We start from the raw sequence: 23705 nt of genomic DNA, 5'->3' as shown, positions 1-23705 counted from the left end.
CACACTTGCTGTCAGCAATATGCTGCATTCACACTACTCTCGCAGCCAATTATGGGAAAAAAAAAAAAAAAAGAGTACTTGGTAGACAGCGCTGTGGTGTAAAAAAAAAAAGGATAAATTTAGACTTTTACAACCTGTAGAAAGACAGCAGCGGGACTGTGCTGGCTGCCGTTTACTACAAAAAGCTCTCTACCTGCAGACGCCTCTGTCTGATATGCCGGATGTATGCAGTGCGGAGCGCAGGTATTCATGCCTCTTGAACTACTCGATATTAGTTCATGTCAAGCCAGAAACGTTGTACTTTATTTTTTGTACAAGAGGAAAAAGAAACCCATTTATTTGAACCACATGCTCTGCAATTACAGCTTCAAGTCCTTTCGGATATGTCTTTCCCAGCTTTACACCTTTGGAGACCCCCCCCCCCTCCCCGCCAAATGCTTCTTTGCAAATCACAGTAGCCTGCCAAAGCATTCCTCCTCCTTGGTATTTTTCAGGTTTTGTTGCCTCACAACCTGTCATTACAATGGATTGTCTGAGAGTTTGCACCATTTCATTTCTAGAACATGCCGGCTACTTTGAAGATACGTTACTTTTTTATTTATTATGAAGCAAACAACAACTAGGAACCATTAAAACCATTAAACCAGTAAAACCATTCTACTGTAACTCCGGCTGTATGTTGAGAGTCGTTGTCCTGCCTGAAGATGAAGCTCCGCTCCAGTCTCAAGCCTTTTGCAGCATCCAGCAGGTTTTCTTCCAGGACTGCATTGTAATTATCCCAACCGACTTCCTTGTCTCTGATGACATATTCCCTGTCCCTGCAGAAGAAGAGCGTGCCCACGGCATGATGCTGCCTCTGCTATGTTTCATATTGGGGATGGTGCGTTCAGGATGTGGGGAGCTGTTATCTTCCTGACGCACTTTTGTTTTTCATGTAAGCCGGAAAGTTTAATCTTGGCCTATATGTGTTGTGGCAAACTGCTTCATTTGTTGTCTTATCACTCTCCCATATAAATCAGATTTGTGAAGTGCTCAGCTAATTGCTAGCCTGTCAAAAGATTCTCCCAATTGAGCTGTTCACGTCTGCAACTCCTCCAGATTTACCATTCTTGGACTAAAGCGCTCCCTGTCCTGCCAGTCAGGGTTGGGGAAACTGTGTTGGTTTTGTGAAGGTTAACCGTTGAGAGTAAACGGATTTTATCACACACATGACGTATGCTGATTGGTTAGGGTAAGCAGAATAAAAGAAGTGAGTTTTTCCTTCGAGGGAACAACGGCTCCTATCAGTGGCTCCCCAGATGGTTGCGTGTAAAAAACCATCTGCCTTGTCAGGTAAATGTTTGGTCTTCCTAAAACATTACCTCTAATTAGTTGGCACGACCAACACCATCACAATGATGAATAAAAATAGCTGTCCTGCAAATTGCTATTGTGTAACATCATATCTGTCAACCAACACGAGACTGCTATTGTGATGTAGATTTTCTGTCCTGTAAACTCTTTCAGTCCTTGTTGGCAATGCTGGTTTGATTTGAATGCGAAAACCAAAGAAATAATATTAAGTCAACTGATGATTCGCATAACATTTGCCAAAACACTCCACACATGGGCAGCTAGCACCTTGCAACTTTTATATACAATAAAATAATAATAATAATAATAATAATAATAATAATAATAATAATAATAATAATAATAGTAGTAGTAGTAGTAGTAGTAATAATAATAATAATAATAATAATAATAATAATATTTTGATCAATCCCAGTATTAAAAGCACCAAATACTACGTATACATCCGGCTCTGAAGCACTGAGAACCCAGTTATCCAGCGAAGACAGAAGAGTGCAGATGATCAAGCTGAATAGACTAAATTCACAGTAAAATTCATGTTAAACAGGAGGTAACTATGAACCTGAAATGTTCTTCCTGTCATTCTTCATTTCTCAGTAGTTTCCATTTTTAAAACAAATAAAACAAGGATTCTTCCTTTGGACTGTGTGTGTGTGTGTGTGTGTCTGGGACGTCGGCTGTGTGGCTTGTGTGTCATGGAAGCTCCCCGCATGTGCCAGAGCAGCTGATTGGGGCTGGAGCTTGGCACAGGAAAGCCGTAGTGGGTGTGTGGGTGGGGGAGAAGGCACGAACGTGATGACCCAGGCTCGGGATTGTCCAAAACCCGCTGATTTAATCCGGATTACTGCCATCTTTTCTCTCTTTCTGTAGTTCCCTCCATGGACCACTCCTCCTCTCCATTCCTCCCTCCCTGTCCATGCATGCAACCTGTTTGTCTCTCCTGCTGCTCTTTCTTCTTCTTGCCCCCCCTCACCTCCCACCACAACCTTACCGTTCCTCCAGAAAGCCAGTGCTCCTAAAACAGTTTCCGATGACGCTACGGTTTCCCATTCACCTGTAATTCCCTACTTTTTTTAATACATACAGGATAATCCCTCTGAATAGATTGACGCTTTAGATTTTATATTCTTTAGTGTCAAACATGTTGCCAAGGTAGCTGCAATCTCTGTCATTGTCATGGAGACCTGTGTGCACCATGCACTTGTGCTTTTGCACTGATTGGAGAGCAAGATGTGTCCAATCCGTTCTATGCCACCATGAAGGAAAAAGGTCTTTATCAGTTCAAATCCAAAGATACAATTTAAATTATCGGCATGCTTAAACAGGAATGCTTACAACATTAAAATGAGATAAAGCGTGATTAAAAAAACTTTTTTGTGTTTGTCGGGCACATGCAGAAGGATAAGAGTCACAAATTGACATCAGGCTTGTTGAAACCATGTTTACAGAACAGCATAAGGTATTATATTCCCTAAACAGATTTAGAATTAGCTCACCGCCCACTTGCTACATATATTGTAGTATTCTTTACACATATTCGTAATGGTGGAAGGCACATTAAGATGGCTACGCCTATGGAAACAACCATTGTTTCAGCGTGTTGGTGGGAAAGGGAAACGCACACACAGGGAAATTCATAAAATGCTTTAAAATGCAGAGAGATACAGAAATACAGCGGCCTTGGCTGTAGAGGCTGTTAATAGCGAGCCTGGTTAAGACACGTTTTTCAACTCATAACTGGAATCCTGTTGAGTTTGGGAGGTTGCCATTCAAAAATCCAATTTCAAACAGAGAGGCAAAATAAATGCACAATTTTTAAGCACTCTTCAGCTCCCTAAGCAGTGGTGAAGACCCCCAGGCGCTTTCCGTCCAAAAGGGTGGTTAGTTGGCTTACACCACAGGCTGCAGTGGAGATATAGCTGCTCATTAGTAAAGGGGTTTTGCACACATTTGGTCCTAAAATATCAGCAAAAGTTGAAATGCCATTTAAGCTTTAATATACCCAGACATGCTGTCCTAAACTGGACAATGCTCAAACTATTTAACAATTATTGTGATCATTTTGGTATAAACTCCTGAAATAAAGGGGCCTGCGGCATCGGCCCCTGCAAAAACCGGAATAGTACACATTTTTTATTGAATCTGAGCATGACTGAAGGTGTGTGTGTGGGTTGGGAGACAGATAAAGAAAGATCTTTCAGCAGGGAAGAGTGCAGCCTCCTCACTCCTTCTGTCCCTGGCCTGAAGCGCCGGAACACCCCTTCTGGTTGGATGCAAGTGTGTGTGTGTGAGAGAGAGAAAGACGTCCTGCATGAGGCTTGATTCAGTTTGATCCCCAGGAACCTGCAAGAAGAACTACAAGCTATTGATGAATCTTGGCAAAGGAACACACAGTCTGACGGAGAGAGAGAGGGAATGACAAGTGTCAGTTCATATTTGATCCTGACAGGCTTAGAAATGCCATCACTGTTGGTGCGTTGCATTTCTGGCATATGAGGGACTGACAGTGGACGTGTGCCCTCCCCTCCCCCTAAAATCCAAATTAACCCTTTAATTTTGTGTTTTTCTCTAAATTGTATTTTTTTTTATATGATAATGTGTACTAGATTTATAAGTAAGCTGGTTGCGCAGTGAACTGCTAATTCAGGCTGGTCATCGGGCTAAGTGAGGGGAGTCCGTATGCGTGGCTCTGAGTGAGATGCAACATGAGAGGCTCACTTGGTAATTATCACAGCGCCGTAAAGTAGGGACTGAATGAAAGAGGTTTAATTATTTAATGGTAGAGACCAACGGCAATGAGGCTGTGATGGAATGGAAAGTGACAGCAACAACAGCTGAGGATCTGAAAAGGATCAGCAGGTTGCCGATGACATGGAGCCTGTTTATATCCTCAACCTGGAGTGACTCTGCAGCCTGCATGAAGCTTAGTTCCTTTTTTAACTTAACCATTTTAACTCGTCCACAGCAATAATATAGTATTTTTTTTCTCCCCGAACGAGAAATGCAAAGTCTATCTTTTCCAAGAAATGTGTTTGACATTAGGTTGAAAAGAAAGTTTCGCTTTTAAACGACAGTCACGGTAGAGTGTGCATCTCTAAAAGGTGGGGGTGTGCCCTGGTTCCCCAAGCAGAATACCATTTTTGGAAAACTTCCACACCACATTCACTGATCGGATAGCCGGCGTAATTGGACCGACCTCTTTGGGCGTTTGGAAATAAACGAGCGTGACTCTCTTTGAGGGCACCCTCCGCCACGCTCTGACTGCTGCAACGAATCCGCTGCTGCTCTTTAGTCGACTTAGCTTCTCGTCGGCACACTTCGCTCTCCTCATTTTCATTTTCTGCCCCTCGCCTGTTGCCGTGGCGACTAGCAGAAGGAAGCTGAGCGGAGGGGATGGAAGTGAAAAAAGAGGGGGAGAAATCGCAGCTCTTCCACCACCCATCTTTTTCGTCCTCTCTCGTATTTGTCGTAATCTCCACAGCCGCGTCTTCCGCTCCTCAGCCTCGTTTATGCCGCTGATTCCTCGTGTCGTGTCTCTGCGGCCTTTGCCTCCTCTCTATCATTCACGTCCTCTGCCTGATCTTGCCGTCGTTTCTTCATAGATTATTGTATTTAGGCGCATGAAAAGCATCTCAACCCCTGCCGGTGTCTTCTAAAGCCCACTAAGCTTCTTTGGTGTCGACACATGTGACTGCTGAGGACACTAACACAATAAGTGTTCACCTTTTCAACATGCTTTGCCTTATTAAGCCTCTTTATGCCCAGCATCACTATGCTCCCACCAGACATCTTTTGCTTCACCTTTTTCTTGCTAATTGCGAAGCTAACCGTGTCCGAAGCTTCTTTGTGAAGTAAAATGTTAAAAAATAAATGGGAAGATTTATTGTAAACAACGTAGCAACTTCGTGAACTGCATTTTTATTGCATTTTAGTTTCTAAGTAAGGCAAGGCTGTTGATCTCTTTAAGCAAGGGCTCCTCCGTACATGCACGCATGACGGAAACGGAGGGATTTCTCCTATCAGATTCTCCAGCTGTCATTATCTCTTCACATCACTGCACGCGTCGCATTCTTCCGCGACGACTCGTGTGTCGGTAACAGGAGCTTTTGAGCGCGGCGGGGCAGGACCTCCGCCGTCAGACAATGGGGGAGACAAAAGCCGGCGGGTCAGGGATGTTCAATGGTTGGAGGAGAGGAGGCGTTCTTGGAGTTGGCACGACGCTTGTGCATAATCACCACCGCCTGTCTGCTAACAAAGGCAACACATTAGTGAGAGGGAACAACAAACACTGTCTGCTGTGAGCAGAGGGTGTAAGGGTGTCGAGATGTGTTCTAAATATAAAGTGTTTGTCACTCCTTTCAAGCAGATTTATAAAAATGGAACAGTTGCTACTCAGGGTTGGCAATAATCCTAAAAAAAAAAAAATTACAGAGATACACAGTCTGGCCAGACTTTACTTCTATGTTAAGGGTTTCGATTAGATTTTCAGTCTTACATGTTGAGAATAAGAAGGCAGCAAACAGCTCCTGTTTTTCCACATCATGTAACAAAGGAATTTAAGCAGTAGATATAGCGTGGTGAAAAAGCATTCGTTACAAAATTTCTTCTTTGGCTGCACTTAAATACTGTATGTCAAGTCATCAAACAAATGTTTGTATTAGACACAGATAAGCTTAGTACATGTCAAGTGCAGTTTTCAATTTATGGTTTATGGTATGAAGACGATTACCCAACCAGCCCGGCTCTTTGTGAACAAGTACTTGCCCTATAAAGCTAATTACTGGTTGGGTCAACCTTAATGTCAACGACTCCCTTCAAACATTTCTGATAACTGGTAATGAGTCATTTACATCAGTGTGGAAAGATTTTGGTCCATTCTTCACTGCAGAATAGTTTGAATTTAACCACACTGGAGGGCTTTCAAACATCAAATGCCTGTTTAGGTGCATGAGTTAGCGCCCCAATCAGATTTTCACACGCACTTTGACTAGGCCACGGCAATGTGCTTCAAATTTGCTTCTTCTGAGCCATCTGAAGGCGGACTTGAGGGTGTGCTTTGGATAATTATCGCGCTGGACAGATCAGTGAGGTTGGGCCCAAAATCAGAAACTGATGGACAACAGCAAACAGGCTTAAATCAGAGACAACCAGACTTGTACTCAGAGACTTTGTCAGTGTCTTTGGAACGCATTGGTGGACCGAGCTGTAAACACCGGGGAGCGCAATCCTGCCCTTCTGTACAGCGATGGCTTTTCTCTTTTGACAAAAATGAATTCTTTCACCCCTTTTTCAAACAATCTGTTCTTCCTGTCCAACATTGTTGTCAAAAGTGTGTCCTTCGTTCTTGAGGTGCAAGGGGACTGATGAGTCTTGGCCCTCGTGTGCTGTGCCATGCGTTTATGTAGTTGTTTGGTTTCTCCGATGGTTCTTTAATGTTTCAGCAGTCCACACTGTATCAGACCACCTACATGTCACTGTGGTTTGGGTGTTCTGCCTTTGAGGTGAACCAGTTTTTGTCTGAGAGTGTTATTAAGGCAGGATTTTTAGCCGGATTTTCACCCCGATCTCCCTCCTCCAAGAGGCGGCGATTATCTGCGTGTAAGAGCATTCGGGTCCACTCGGTAAATGGACTGAACTTATATAGCGCCTTTCCAGTCATACTGACCACACAAAGCTGTACACTAGAGCCACAGTCACCCAGTCACTCTCACTAACACGCACACATTTATACACCCATACGCAGCTCGATGTTAAGTGCCAAGGTGTTAAGTTGACATGTGACAAGGGGAAGCTGGAATCGATCCCACAACCTTCCGATTGCAAGATGACTACTCAACCCATTATTTAAATGTGAAAAGGAATAACAGAAAAGTATGATTGTTCTAAGCAAGATAGAGCATGGGTCTACCTTGGTCGGACTCAGTTGCGTGGAACTGCAAGAAAATCTGCCCGGCCATGTTAAAGGCATACTATGCAACATTTTTCAGTTAATTAATGTGCGAGAGTCGGTCTTGCTTTACGGCGAGAACTCCATGTGTTTTTGCCCTGCCATTCACTATATGCACGCGCGAAAGCAACAACAAAGAACCGCGTGTTAAAGTCAAATAAACATGCAAGCATATCGAGTTTTTTTTATTTTTATTATTCTTATTTTATTTATTTTATTTTTATTTTTTGAATGTTGGCGAGGCGGTAGCGTGAGTTTGGCCAGGCGGCCGATAGCGCTGCGGGAAACCCTGATGTTCATACCTTCACTGTGTTAGTCATTGTTTGTACTGCCGTTTTTTCGACTTTTCGTTGCGTTCGCCTGTCTGCTAAGCTCAAAACAACCGCGCCTGGCTTGACGGAGAAACCAGAACAGCTGAGCATCTTTATGACAGTGCACTTTTACTTTCGCCCTCTGGAGGGAGCCTCGCTGGAAAATCAACCCCTGTTCCATAGTATACCTTTAATTTCAGCCAGACATAATTACTACAACTTCATATGATCTGATTTTCTGTCGGCTTGGACGCTAATTCAGATTTGGTGTGTCTCAGCCTTTAGATGTTTTATGAGTGTTTTTGGTGTAATTTTAGTTGGCTGGCCATTCCTGGGAAGCTTCATTACTGTTCCATGTTTTCTGTATTTGAGGATGATGACGCTCACTTTGGTTCACTGGAGTCCCAAAGTCTTATAAAAGGGGATGGTGACCCTTTTCAGGCTGATAGATGTGATTTCTTGGTGTTATCATTATTGACTGAACCACAAATGTAGTTAACTACAGCTAAATCTCGGTTTAAGAAGCACAGATGTTACATTTTCCACATATAGTTATGTTGTTTTGTATTGCTTTTTTCCCCCTCTAATAATAAGTGACATTTCAACTAATTTAAAAACTGCATTTGTATTTCTCAGGTTAACTTTGTCTAATACTGAGCTTTGTGTAATGGTCCGAGATATTTAAGTGTGTTGGATATGCAAAAACAGAAGAAATTGGTAAGGGGGTGGGGAAAAATATTTTTTCATAGCACAATAAGATGAGCATTGAAATGAGTTAGTTGGTAATATCACAACATGAATTTGCATATTACCTGTGAAGGTTGTTTTTCTTAGAAAACAGTATATTGCAGTATATGCTGCGCTCATCATGTATGGTTCAGGGACACAGAAGGCTGAAGACTTTGCAGCTAAAGATCTGATCTAAAGGGAAATTACTCCGCTTTGTGTGATTTGGCTGACTCCAGCCTCAGGTCCTGTCCACATGAACACGGTAAATTTGCATAAACAATTAAGATAAATAAGGGTATCCACATGAAAGGATGCAACCAAGGTGTGATATTGCCAAAGAAACATGCAAAAAAAGAAAAAAAAAAAAAAACTGGGCATGCGCAAACAACTAATGAAATGAGCACAGCACCATAGCAGGGGATCAGACACAAGCATCTACCTCTGTTCAGCGTAATCTTTATGTAGGTTGGCAGGGTACATGCCGTGTAGAGCGGGCTTGTTAGAAAGAAAGAGTCTGAGGAAGCTAGCAGCCATAACAAAGCTACTATTTATCTCAGCATGAAGGCCCCATGTTTGTTTTCTGTTAAATTGAGGCGCACGAATTACAGAGAGAGGCGAAGCTACAACGTCATCATTTAAAGGAGCAAAATTTTATTATTTTAGATAGAAAGAATTATTTTGTGAAGAACTAAAGGGATCTTTTTAGATGGGCTATGGTTAAACGTCACTCACTATCTGTGTTGTTCTCCAGTGTGTTGTTTACATAGCTGGGCCGGCCGCGCTTGCACGTACGTGCACACGTGTGAATGTGAACAGCTGACACTCAGGGCTTAGCCCCTCCCTGCCCAGGCACAAAATGGTGGAGGGCACGGCTATCGGATCTAAACGTTTTCTTGCTAACAGCATTATAAAGTTATGAGTTACTTACGTCTTCACTAGACATGGTCCTCTGAAAGGTGAGGCTGTTTTGCTGTGTATTTACCAAAGAGGCGTGGTTTGATGCACATATTGTTTTGGTCTACAGACAGTGCTCGAAATATCGTTTATTGCTCCTTTAAGACAAGATGTGGCTCACATAACCCTGGAAAAAATAAAGGGATTTTGAAATTTATCCACTCTGGGATCCATTTCTGAAAATATTATTTACTGTGATACACTTAATCACATCTCCGTGGCGACAGGAGGCCTCAGTCTACTCTTTGTGAATCATATCCCAAACTATTGAATGGGCATTGCTTCTCAATTTTCTTAAAGCTATGGTTATCTCTGTTGCATGTCCACCTTTATTCTAAACCATACTGTTATTATGTTTGGAAACAACACTTTTGGAAGTGTCTTCTTTAGAAAAGATCTGTTGTGGCTTATCCTGTATGTGTGGATGTCAGTAGCCATCTGCTGGAAAACAGACAAGTCAGAAATCTTCCCCATAATTGTGCAGACTATGCCTTGGCTATGCCATGGAAATTGTTTCTTATAATTCCTTTTCTTATTGTTCATATATATGTAATTGTAATTCTGATAAAAAAAGTGTCCCGTTTTTATTAGCTGTAATTCATAACCATCATAATGAACAAAACTAAATTCTTGAACTACAATCGAGTTGAGTGCAACGATTTTATGCAATATATATTAATTTCCCCTATGGAGTAAATTACTGTAATAAATGAACCTTTTGATATTATTTGTTGAGATGCAATAGTATAACCTGAAAAGAAAGAAACCTATTGTTGCAACCTGGGAAATGTGCTTTATGAGAGAATGGTCCATTGAAAATGTAAGAAAAAGAAGCTCTGCGGCGGAGAGAAAAAAAACAGGTGGGGGATGCTGGGACGGCACGATAATCTACAGCTATGGCATTTAAAAAAAAAAAAACACCTAATGCAAGAATCCTCCCCTAGCCCTGTTACAGATTACATAGAACTGGGTTTGCATGGGGAAGCTATTATATAATTCATTTCCTGTGATGAGATTTTCTTGCATTGCTGGTTTTCCTTTCTACCGCTCACACTCCATCCCAGTACTGGCAGGTTTCTCTTTTTAATTTACGGACAGGATGTCTGAGCAACACTGGGGTTTTTTGGTTAACTTTATAATCTTTTTATCCCTGTTTGGAACTAATTCATCTTCAGCAGCAACTTGAGGTCTTCTCTCAGCTCTGAAGCTCTCCTCCGCTCTCTCTTCAGATTGCTGCTTTGTTGCTTGGATTTGTGTCTGCAGCGTGCGAGTGTTTGACCGCGCAGCACTGGCGCTTCTGTGCACGTGTGCTCATTAATAGCAATACACTCTCAGTTCGGTATCGTGAATTCTCTGCTCACTAAGCTCCTTAACGGTGTCGCAACAAGGGCAAAAGCATTTTCATTTTTTTGTCCTTTATTCCAAAACCCCCCCTGCCCGCCCGCCGCCACCACCCCCGTCCCCATGCTGTGATTACAGGTGGGCAGATTGGTGGTGACAAGTTTTTATTTTTCATTTCAGCAGCCGACACTGGTGAGCTGCCGCTTTTGATGAGGGTTACATGTGAGCTGCACGCCGCCGGACTGCGGACAGGATTAACTCTGCCCTTCGACTTTACATCTGTGCCGCACAAGTCTGGCAAAGCCCCTGCGCTGTTGGTAGATTACCCTTAAAACAGCCGACTGCCATCTAATGATTATCCGGCAGTATCTTAAGTGCAGCAGTTTAGGACTCCACCTCAGTCTAGTTCTTATGGTATCTGTATGGAAATCTAAGGAGACCTTATGATTGATTTCACAGGATAACCCCTTTTAGTTCTTGGTGGCATAGATTCAACAAAGTGCCAGAAAAAATTTCTCAGATACTCTGCTCCACGCTGTCCAGATAAGATGTCGCAATTTCTGCATATTTCTCTGCTGTAAATCCACGAGGTGACTCTCTTGCTGCATCGTATCCCAGAGGTGCTGTAACGGATTAAGAGATGGTGACAGTGGAAGCCATTGGATCTGAATTCACTGATTTGTTCAAGAAACCAGTTTGATGCTTTACTCTGCTGGAGGTACCATCTTAAGATGGGTCTCCTGTGTGCATAAAAGAATAGAGATAGTTGGCAACAATGCTCAGGTTGACTGGGGTATTAAATAATGCTTTGTTTTTATAAAGGGTCCCAAAGTGTGCCAAGAAAATATCCTGAAAAGATCAACGCTTTTTGAAATACTCAGACTCGCCCATCTGGCACGTAGAACCATACTGTGTTTAAAGTCATGCAAATTTTACAGTTTGAACTTTATTGTCCAAATGCTTTTGACTTATTAAATTGCTGTTATGAGTAATTTCAGGTTTGTGTTAAAAAGTGATTAGAAAGGTGTACCTAATTAAGTGGCCAGTAAGTGTATGCTAACGGTCCATGAATCTTTGTATGAAAGCCTGCTCAAGTTTATCTGCTGATATGACTTAAAACTATCCAAATTGTAACTTTATGTCAATAGTGGGGATTTGCAAGAGAGCATCTTATTGCACTTATTAAAATTTGTAATTTATTTAAGCCTCAACTAGACAGTACCAGTCAGTAATTCAAAGGTAAATGTGAGTTGTTATTCCGTGTGTAGCTTTGCACCATTCTTGGTCGCATTGTTAGACAGTCAGCAGGCTCACCGGCGTGCAAAAAGGCTGCTATCTAAAGTGCTCTCTCAATGTAAGATTTGAAAAATGAATGAGAAATGAATAAAGTAAGAAAAGAACAAAGTTAAAGTTGTCTGCCTGAAAGGTAACAAAAAGGAAGGGAGATAAAACTGTAGTCTATCGACTAACATCATAGAAGTGTGCAGAATAAATGTACAGATAGCATGTGAAGACAGACCATGTAAGGCTATGGCTGGATGGACACAGATTAAAATGCACACACGCACACAGGCTGAACTGAAGCGAACCGTTTTAGCTACAATAATCTTTCTGTCTTCCCACACCCTAACAGAAATAGTAACTTATCCGCAAACAAGACACCTCAGACTCACCTGTTGCTATGGGCCTGGAGGCAGAGCTAACAGCCAAGGAGGTATGCTGTATGCAAATTGTGTCTTAGGAGTCAATTGAAACTCCATCTTTAATGAATCTAAATTGTGGTTGCTATACCAACTTGACCAAATGTTGCAAATGCAAAACCCTAAAATGAGGAAAACAGCTATGCCGTCATCCCTTGTTCCCTCTAAACACTCTTCCTTTGTCTCGCAGAGCAGATAACACACTGAGAGTTATGAGGACAAATTACACGCTGGTGAGCTTGTGAGGACAAATGAGTGACTGGTCTTCATTTGGATCGTTTACTCAGACTGATAAATGCGATCTTGAGTTCTCTGCTGATTCCTATCAGGAAAAGTACCTTAACGGTGACACAATGCCCCTTTATCTCATTAGGACATGTCTTTTGTTTCATCTGCTCAAGGGATATCTTCTTCTCTTCCAATGGCAGAGTGTGCCGCCCTTTGTGAATCCCCTCTGATAGTTTGTAGCACATGCTTTATGCTCCTTGTAGGATTTACCAAATTTTCTTGTCTTTGCTTTCTGAATAATTCCCTTTTTAGATGACATTTTACATTCAATCTACAAGTAGGCTTCTGAAGGCTAGCTCACAATAGCTATGAGTATTCTCACAGCTTCTTTGCACTTCATTCTGTTATTTGGGATCAGATCTGTTCAAATATGTTTCTTTATGAAGCATAATTACATAAGGATTAAAATCCAAGAGAAAATAAAAAGCATGACAAACAGTTTACCTCTGCTGGATGATACAAATCCTTTTTGGACTGATGTTGAGAACTGATTAAAGAAGAGTTCAGGATTTTGAGTTGAAGTTTTGTTAAAGGATTATAAGCACTTAATAGTACTACATTAAATCTTTCTAATAGCATGTTGTTTTGTATAAATCCATGTCTGTTTGTCCTGGAGATGGAAGCTTATAGCCAGTCCAACAGGAACCAAAACCAAAGTGGACGTTAGCCGTCTTAAAACATCACAAAAATATCATTGCCGTTTAAGTCGATGCTATTTTATAAAACTTTTAACTGTCATTTGGCAGCTGTTTACACAGAATTCAATGATCCTGTAGATGGCAGCATTTCTTTTATATCCGCTCATCGCGCCCGTTGCTGTGTTCTATTCAGGCTCAAAAAGGACTATCAAAAAACTCACACTTGAGAAACCAGTGATTGGAGCGATGCTGTTTCTAAGCACATGAGGCCCATCCTCTTCTGTGGTGGAGTTGGTGTGCTGTTAATGATCTTCTTGTGTGAAACAAGCACTGAAGCTGAGCTGCGGCGAGAGCAGGGAACAGGTGGAAGAAAATCTAGAGAGATGGAGGTTTGCCCTGGAAAAGACAGGAATGAAGGTTAGTTGTTGCAAGACAGAACATGTATATGTGAATGAGAGGGACCCTAGTGGAGATGTGAGGTTATAGGGAGCAGAGATAAAAGAGGTGGACGATATTAAGTACTAAGGGTCAAAAGTCCAGAAATGTATCCCAGCAGGTTTGAATGGATGGAGAAAAGGTCAGGTGTGTTGTGTGATAAAAGAGTATCAGCGAGAATTAAAGGAAATGTGTACAAGACAGTGCTGAGATCATTGATGGTGTATAGTTTAGACGGTGGCACAGAGGAAGACACAGGAGGCAGAGCCCGAGGTAGCAGAGATGGAGATGTTAAGATTATCTTTCGGAGTAACAAGGATGGATAGGATCAGGACTGAGGACTTCAGAGGAACAGTAATTGTTGGATGTTTTGGAGATAAAGCCAGAAAGGTGAGACCAAGAGGTTTTGGATGTGTACAAAGGAGGGATAGTGAGTATATCAGTAGAAAGATGTCATGGCTGGAACTGCCAGGCAGGAAGCCTACAGGAAGACCAAAGAGGACATTTATGGTTGTAGTTAAAGATGACATGAAAGTAATTTGTGTGATGCAAAAGACAGAGTTAGATGGAGACAGATGACTCACTGTGGCGACCCCAAAAACGAAGAGAAGAAGACTGTTCAACCCTCTGTTTATAGCTGCATGTCATAATTTATCATTATTACATGATATTTTTGGAGTGGAATGTGTTAGAATATATTCAATTCAATATGATTTTATTTATATAGTGTTGATAAATAGCAAATGTAATCTTGAGACACTTTACAAAGTCAAACTCAATCAAATCATCCAGACAGATTGGTCAAAAAAGCTTCCTATCTAAGGAGACCCAGCAGAGTGCATTGAGTCTTGACAGGTCACATTCCTGAAAGAGCATGGAGCCACAGTGGACAGTTGTCTGCGTTGTCGATGGCTTTGCAGCAATCCCTCATACCGAGCAGGCATGTAGAGAGAGGAGAACTCCCCTTTAGCAGGAAGAAACCTCGAGCAGAACCAGGCTCAGTGTGAACGGCCATTTGACACGACCGACTGGGGGTTAGAGAAGACAAAAAGAGTACAGAAGCTCACAATGATCCAGTCATCTTTTCAATGCTAGAAAGGGTGATGGCAGATGATCTGCCCCCCTGGATGATGTCACAAAATGCCAGACCAGATGTACTATGAAGAGAAAAAAGACAGAGAGAACAAAAAGTTAAAAGTTCAAATAACAACAAATAATGCAAAATTAGAGAACAGAAGGAGAACTCAGCAGAGTGAGAGAAATAGGCTGCTGGAGGACATCAGGGTCTAAGCCTATAGCAGCATAACTATAGAGGTAGCTCAGGGTAACATGAGCCACTCTAGTTATAAGTTTTGTCAAAAAGGAAAGTTTTAAGATTAGTCTTAAAAGTAGACAGGGTGTCTGCCTCACGAACCAAAACTGGGAGTTGGTTCCACAGGAGAGGAGCCTGATAGCTAAAGGATCTGCCTCCCATTCTACTTTTAGAGACTCTAGGAACCACCAGTAGACCTTTATTCTGAGTGTAAAGTGCTCTGTTAGGAACATACGGGGTAATCAGAGCTCTGATATATGATGGAGTTTGATTATTAAGGGCTTTATACGTTAGAAGAAGAATTTTAAATTCTATTCTTGATTTAACAGGAAGCCAATGAAGGGAAGCTAAAATTGGAGAAATATGATCCCTCTTGTTGATTTTCATCAGAACTCTTGCTGCAGCATTTTGGATCAGCTGAAGACTTTGAACTGCATTTAGTGGACTTCCTGATAGCAAAGAATTGTAATAGTCCAGCCTCATTTAATCTTTCATTCTTAAATTTGAAGTGGAACAAACATTAATTAGGTTTTAATTTCTATGACATTAGTGAACAAATTGAAGTATAAATTAAATTGTGGATAATATCCTCATCAGATTTGAGTTTGGCACACAAGCTGTAATTCTTAAAAAGAATATCTGAAGTTATATTCCTGGTACATGTAGAAGGAAACGAAGTGTTGTTTGATTTAAACTAGATAAGTCATTATCTTTGTAAGCTTGGTAACAAAGCATCTCTTGAATCACTTTTGTCAACTTTGTTGTTTTTAAATGTGTTGTTTGAATAAACTTGACATTGACACGAACAACAATCCCATCACCCTACAAGATCCTAAAACAATGGCAAAGTGAATGTGTACCGTAGTCCAGTGGTTTCAATTCCAGTCCTCTGTAGCCACTGTCCTGCATGTTTTAGGTGTTTCCCTGCCTCCATACACCTGTCTTAATTTAGCGAAGAAGAGGCCTCTTCAGGTTGCGGAGGAAGTAATGCAATCGTTTGATTCTGGTGTGCTGGACCAGACACGCGTCTAAAACACGTAGGGAGAGTGGTCCTGACGACTGTAATTGAAAACCACTGTCATAGCCAAAGCTAAATATGGTCCAATGAAACGGTAATACAACTGGTGTTTTCTAGAAATGCACAACATGTAGCATCACAATCATATTCACATTATAAATGTGTGCAATCACATATCACAATCACAAAGGACTGCTTAAATGCAATATTTAGTAAGTGTTAACATTTTCTGTTGCCGTGCATTAACAATACACATGAGGATTGTACATTTGATCCGTCTGTTGGACTCTCTCTTGTCTTCATGATAATAAACTGTAGTGACCAACGTGCTAAAGCCTGCAGAGAACATAGGGAAAACTGTACAAATAGAAAAGAGAGTGAGGAAAATGCGGCTTAATCTCAATCATTATTGTTACAATAATTATCAATAACATCACGGATACATCGCCTCAAATATACAAAACCACACACTACTAAATCTGAACAAGGGATATCTTAAAGAGACAGAGATTGACTAGATCATTGTTTATTTCCTTTTTAATGATACAGTGATTTTAAAGATGATTTTTAATTGTTTTATTACTTCATGTTTATGAAGCTGTTGCCCTATTTATGTTGCCAGATGTCAAAGTCTTATGTCCATCTCAAAGGTGATGGACAATAAAGTTATCCTATTTTAAAAACGTCCTATTTATTTTCTGTTTAATAAAGTAATTGTATCTGTTATGACAACAATAACCTTCACCTGTGTGTGTGTGTCTTTGTAGGATATTGCTGACGGTTGTGGTGATCTTCCGTATCCTGATCGTGGCCATTGTGGGAGAGACGGTGTACGAAGATGAACAGACCATGTTTATATGTAACACTCTGCAGCCAGGCTGCAACCAAGCCTGCTATGACAAAGCCTTCCCAATCTCCCACATCCGCTACTGGGTCTTCCAGATCATACTGGTATGCACTCCCAGTCTGTGCTTCATCACCTACTCCGTCCACCAGTCAGCCAAGCAAAGAGACCGGCGTTACTCTTTCCTCTATCCCATAATGGAGAAGGACTATGGGGGAAGGGACGGTGCGCGGAAGCTGCGCAACATAAACGGGATCCTCGTCCAGCATGGTGGGGATGGTGGGGGAGGGAAGGAGGAACCTGACTGCTTGGAGGTGAAGGAGATCCCTAACGCCCCTCGGGGTCTCACCCATGGGAAGAGCTCCAAAGTTCGACGACAGGAAGGCATCTCACGCTTTTACATTATTCAAGTGGTGTTCCGAAACGCGCTGGAAATAGGCTTCCTGGCGGGCCAGTACTTCCTCTACGGCTTCAGCGTGCCCGGGATTTTCGAGTGCGACCGCTACCCCTGCCTCAAGGAGGTGGAGTGCTACGTGTCCCGGCCCACGGAAAAGACTGTGTTCCTCGTGTTTATGTTTGCTGTGAGCGGCATCTGCGTGGTGCTCAATCTGGCCGAGCTCAATCACCTGGGCTGGCGCAAGATCAAGGCCGCCATCAGGGGAGTCCAGGCCCGCAGGAAGTCTATCTGCGAGATCCGGAAGAAGGATATGGCGCATCTGTCCCAGCCACCAAACCTGGGACGTACTCAGTCCAGCGAGTCCGCCTATGTCTGACATAAATATTGAAACAGGAAGAAAAGGAAGGGGGGGGAGTGGGATGAATGTGCTGGGGGGAACATTATGGAGGCATTGGGGGTCAAACAAGACAATCTTTCTTTTGTGATGATAGAAGAAAACAGAATGTAAAACGACCAACAGTCGGGCTCTGCAATGAAAGTCTGTAGAAAGAGGCAGAGGATGGAGAACGTCACAAAGTCTAAAACAGGACTAAAGGTTTTTCTCTGCAGAATGGACTTAATTAACTCAGTGGTCTCATAAGAAGATCTTCCTGCCATTTTATATTTCTCTTTTATAACTCATTACCTGCTATCCTCTGTAACAGGTAAAATCAAACCCAGATGGGGCTAGAGAGGGAAGAATGAAAAAAACAATAGAGGCAAACAAAGATGGCGGTGGTGTTCTCTTGGGAAACTGGAAGATGACTGAGGATTGTGATGCATCTGTTGGTGCTGTTCATCTGGACTTTAGCAGCTTCTCTTAAAAAGGTGAGAGGAGGGGGGGGGGACAGGATAGGCAAGGGGACAAGGAGGAGTAACGGCAACATCATTAAAAGAGGAACGGAAGAACTGTCAGGGCCTTAACAGACCCTGATGGATGAAGACAAATGTGGTAGCTACTTGAGAGTGGGGTGGAGGATCAAGCTTTGCTTGAACATATGATAGAAAAGAGAGGAGTGGAGAGAGGAAGCCCTTTCCAATCCTCTCTCCATCAGAGCCAGACTGAAGCCAGGAGAAACGGAGCTGCCTCCGAACATTATGTCTTGCCTCCGCTGGAACATCGACACAGGCCAAACGGAGAGAGAAAGACTGACGATGTTTATGCTTTGTCTCTTGGCAAAAGATGATTTCAATACAAACACAGCGACGAGCTACCATAAACACTCTCTTCTTCACCTCCCCTCCATCTCTCTCCCTCTCAGCTCCACGGCTGGCAGCTGTAGAGACAGGGGGCAGGGAGGGATGCAAGTGACATAAATAACCCCTGCTGCTCTCCCGCTGCATAAACTTTGAAGAGTGAACAAATGGGCAGAAGGACGGTTAGTTTGAGCCTCTTCTAAAGCACAAACCACACGATCCTCCTTCCAGCATTTTGGCATGCTAAGAGACAAAGGAAGAAGAAAAAGGCAGAGCAGAAGGACAACTAAATGGGAAGGAGATCACCTTATTATAACTTTAAACAAACTTTCTACAACACATCACTTATATTTCTTTTTTTTTTTTTTGCTTTCAAAAACAATGGTGCCATCCAGATATTTCAATATTCTCTAACAATTACATAGAGTATGACCTGGTTATATTATTTATTCATTTATAGTATATCTGAATAGATTTATCTATCTTTGGAGATGGGTCGGATGAGTAGTCCCGTTTATTTCATTCATTTTACATTTTTTGTTTCGTGTGAGGAAACCTTTCCGTTTCTCACTGGTAGGGTTGATTCCTGAATTGTATGGGAAGTGGGAAGGGACAAGTTGGTGAGCTTTATTATGAAAGGCTGTGAGGATGTGCAGCTGATTTTTTACATGTTTACTCTTGGGACTAAACCGAAGCGAGTGCAGATCAACAGCATCTGTACAGTACAGTTTCCAACACACTGCCTTGACTTTTCCCCCCCCTTAAAATCAGCTGCCCACCTTCAGACACTTAAGGCCTGTGAGCCATTTGATAAAGGCATGTTTACATGACGCAGTGTTTCTTGAATGATCAAGCTTTGTGACAGTTAAGTAGCTTCTCTCTAAGGGGACCGTGGTGTTTTTCTGTCTCAGTGGATTTCATTTTGCTTTTCGTTTTCCTGACTGGATCTCAGCATGCATGCAGAGTGTAAGAAAATTAAGGAAGTGACATGAAAGACAAGGAAAAGGATGACAGAGACTGGTGCACCTTGATTGACGCAGACGAAAGAAGAGTGGCAGACTGTGGAAACCCCCTGTTGGGACGATGATTGTGTTTCTCGGCCCTCGCAGATATACACAAATGCATAATTTAGAGCATGGAGCAAACACAGTAGGAGCTGAAGAAACCAGATATAGAGACAGTTCCATGGACCTCTATATTCTAAAGAGGTTTTCAGCCAGGACTGTGCTTCTGAAATTCTTTATGGAGGAGGCTTCAGACTGAGAGGGGTAAATACAGTCAAATATGCAAGTCATCGCTTACTCCTTTTTGATTTTTGGCTTTATATTTGAGCACAATGGGTACCCTTTAACCTCACATTTCAGCATGTAATGTGGTCTGCATCTTCCAAACGGTGGTGTGTTTAATGTCCAACAAATGGCCCAGGATTTTAAGAGATTACTGGTGTAAAATGGGAATAAAACATAGGACTTCCAGCTGATTAAGTTTTGGTACATTTTAGTTATTCGAGATATTGTGGATTGGGTTTACAAACAAGAACAGGGTGCCATCAAATTTTATTTAAACTAATTTTCTTTGTCAGAAGCCTTTGTTTTGCTGCAAAACTAGTTTACTAGATTTTACCTAGTAATCGTTGGTCTATCGACTAGTAATGGTTGACATGGGGTTAATCCAACGTGCTGTTATGTTTTCAACCCAAAAAAACAATTAGCATGGTTCTTGTTTATTATCAAGGCTAACAAAGGGTTAAATAGAATTACAAATAACTGGTACTTCTAAAAGAAGAATATTTGAGACAAAGGGAATTTTTTTTTTTTTTAGCATAATTCTGTATTAAAACATTCAGATTAAAAAAGAAAGCCCCACAATGTCCATTAAGACCTTATTGCCAAGCATTTAATTTTTGGATAGAAAAATAGATAAATAAAAAACTCTGTATAACCACAACTCTCAAAAAGAGAATGTGAAATATTAGCTAACAAGCTAGCACTAGCCTGTGCTAGCTACTTAGCAGGTAAATCTTATTGTTGTTGTTCAAGTATGAACTAAAGTGTTATACTGTATGTTCTTGGCTTCATTTCACTAAAATAGTAAATTTATATTATTGCGCTAGTTGGATCTCTCACATACACATGCAGGGTAAACTTTTTATTGTTTGTTTTACTGTTTAGATGTAGCTGTTTTTCAAATTATTTTATGAAGTTTTTCCCCCAAATGGCCACAGCAAAAAAAACAAAACAATTCTATGGCAACAGATTTTTTTTTGATAAACTACATCTAATTACGTATTTAAAATAATTGAGTGCCATTATGAGCCCTCATCCCCTCAATACAAACTGCCGATTTTGTAACTCCATAAATAGATGCATATATAGGCATGAAAGGAACTTTCTGACTCTTATGCAATTAGGAATCTTGTAAATATAAATATATCTGATGATATGCGCACAAAATTCAGCAGAGTAGTTAACTGTGCCTGTGGGATTTATCTACAAGCAGGATGAAAAGCACCAGGGCAAAAACAACACTTAATATTTATTAGATCAGGATCTAAAAAGCCTTGATTGGAGCGTAATACTCACAGAGGGACCACTGGTCTACATTTATCAAGCAACAAACTGTACAATGCACTTATATATATATATATATATATATATATATATATATATATATATATATATATATATATATATATAAAGCGCTCATTAGCTATCAACATTTATGTGAGCCTTTTATGCTCAAACTAAAAACTGTCAGCTGCACACAGACCCTGCTCTTCCCACTCCTTTACATTTCACTTTGACCTAACATTGTACATTGGAAAGGCAACAATTGGTTTTTGCTAATGCAGCAGCAGAGATCCCCCCCCCCCAAGCTTGTATTCTCCATTCTTCACCACTGTCATAATCTCCTGGATTCTTACAGGTGATTATCTCCAGATTTAGTTTCCTCCGAGGATGTTTATGGGGCTCAGTGTCATCGGTACGGTCCTCTCTGCATGCAATAGGAAAGGACAATTTCTCTGACATGACATGCTGGAATGTCTAATAATAGAGGTTGGGTTACCCATTACTTACAGTGCTTCGAGCGAAAGCTTAAGTAGTGACCTTGAGCTTAAAAGCCAAGCCAATGTCCTGTGCTATATGCAGCTCCGGTTGGAGAGTGTCTTCATAGAGCAACCCTGATCTAATAACCACAGACTACAGGTCAGCGCTGGTTTGAGTACTATTTTTACTGAATGGCACACGTACACATCAACATGTACTCTTTCTGGGGGGGAAAAAATATATCTGAATGTAAGAGCAGGCAGTTTGGGTTCAACTTGTGCTCTTGGGTTCTGTGGTTATGTCTGGTTTCATTCAGGTCCGAAACACAAACAAATCCTTAGAGTGAGGAGACGGAGGGCCATAAATGTGTCCTGCTTTTCTTCGGTTTACGTTTATCCAGCGTTCATTAGTGACTCAAGCCTCCTGTGGTTACACAGTCACTGAGTTTATCACTTTCACTGTAAAAGCCAGCCCTCAACAGTCTACTACTCTCCGACACTCTGCTTTTCTATTTGTCAATGTGAATTCAATTATGCAACCTTTTTAGTCTCATTTGCTTCTCTTTTTGACTTGTGGGTTCATTTTGTTGTCTGTTGCTCTTTTTGTGCAGTGGCATATCAAAAAAAGAACGTTATTTTTTATCTATGTAAAGGAACCTTTTTTTTTATTCAAGGGTAGAGAGTTAAAATAGAACAGCAGAAAAAAAAAGATGTTTTATTTCCTTCCTTGCCAAAGTGATATGCAAAGTTTAGTTCATTTACAAAGATCTTTTTAACTGCATGTGTAAAGGCTATTATAAGCATGTTTCTATGTTTTCTTCTACAGAACCTTTAAGGAAAAACTTTTATAGTCCAGATTATGGAGTGAGACTTTTATGTCTTGATGCCAAGTGTGTATTTTAAGGCTTCAGGTCAGTTTGATCCCTTCGCTATTTTGTTCCTTTTTAGTTATGTTTGATGCCCGACTTTTTCGGGTTTGAAATGTTGCTGCCGGAGGGCACATTGTAATTCTCTCTATTCAATTCATAGTCCAGTAAGTGAGTGATTATATGAATCCAGTGAATGGCATCTACCTGCAGGAGATCACTCTCCATTATTTGGGTTAAGTTTAGGGTCATAATCTGAGACATTTCAACCGAGTCGATTGACCTGATCAGAGATCGTAACAAATGTAAATAGTTTTTCAAAAATAATTTGTAATTTAATTAAACTCTACATGGGATTTTAGCATTTTATGCCTACATCTGAATTCTGAATATAGTGAACTACAAAGAGAAATAAAGATCTCTCGTTAGTGCAAAACGGAGGTACAAACTGGCGAAGGGACGCACTGACTAGGAGCTGTACTTAAAAAATCCGATTGTTCAGACTGCACAGAGCCAGGCATATTATATCAAAAGAGTGAAATTAAAGCTACCTTTCCCCAAAAATATATAAACAACCTGTTCATACAGTTAATAACTAAGTTAACCTGTGAAATTTGCACATTAATATATAAATGTATATAAATCTATATATACCTTTAAAAGAGTTGTAGAAGAAGTTCTATATTCATAAAACAGTTGCTGAAATGATTTACTTTCAAAACACAGGGTATATACCAATTTACAGTCAGTATAAAGGTAAAAGACTAGCACTGATAGATGTCAGACACTAGAACATTCCAGGATTTAGCTTTGAGCACAATCTGCTTTTTTACCTACAATTTGCCGTGTTTTTAGTATGAGAATAAATCCTCAGTGAAGCACCCTAAGGACAAATTATTAGAGTACTGTTCACAGACAGCAGACTCAGGAAAGAAAACAGTGTTTATCTGTGAAACCGCTGTTTCCACTTACCATCAAATCTTGCACTAAGCCAACTCATGTAAACCGTCCTCAAGCCTGAGCTTTTGCTCACTGGTGCTTTTTGAGCTTGGACTCACTGAGACACATTTCCTTCAGTCCAGCTAAGTACTGCCCAAGTATACAGGTCATGTAGCAATGCAAGCCTCCTTAAAAAATAAAATAAAAATCAGGCCTTTTCTTCTTGACTGTTACTAACCAGTGAGCTTATTGTTTCATAGCCTGCAGCAGGTAATGTAATTTTCATCCATCTCTTCGGTGACTTTCTATTGCAGCAGAGTAGCAAACAATTTAAATCCTCAGGAATGTGGC

At 41.1% G+C, this 23705-nt stretch overlaps 1 protein-coding gene across 1 annotated transcript in view; it reads left to right on the top strand.

The window, feature by feature from the left end:
- Nucleotides 1-18017, top strand: part of LOC105933218 (gap junction delta-2 protein) — a 33900-nt gene extending 15883 nt beyond the window's left edge. Inside the window, exon 2 of the mRNA XM_012872655.3 lies at nt 16794-18017. Coding sequence (XP_012728109.1) covers nt 16794-17643 — 850 coding nt within the window. The 3' untranslated portion in view covers nt 17644-18017. The remainder of the gene's footprint in view (nt 1-16793) is intronic.
- Nucleotides 18018-23705: the final 5688 nt, after the last annotated feature.

Source organism: Fundulus heteroclitus, chromosome 18 (genome assembly GCF_011125445.2).
Source record: "Fundulus heteroclitus isolate FHET01 chromosome 18, MU-UCD_Fhet_4.1, whole genome shotgun sequence".
NCBI lineage: Eukaryota > Metazoa > Chordata > Actinopteri > Cyprinodontiformes > Fundulidae > Fundulus > Fundulus heteroclitus.
The sequence above is the reverse complement of the archived record's forward strand: the minus strand, read 5'-3'. Positions and strand labels throughout refer to the sequence as shown.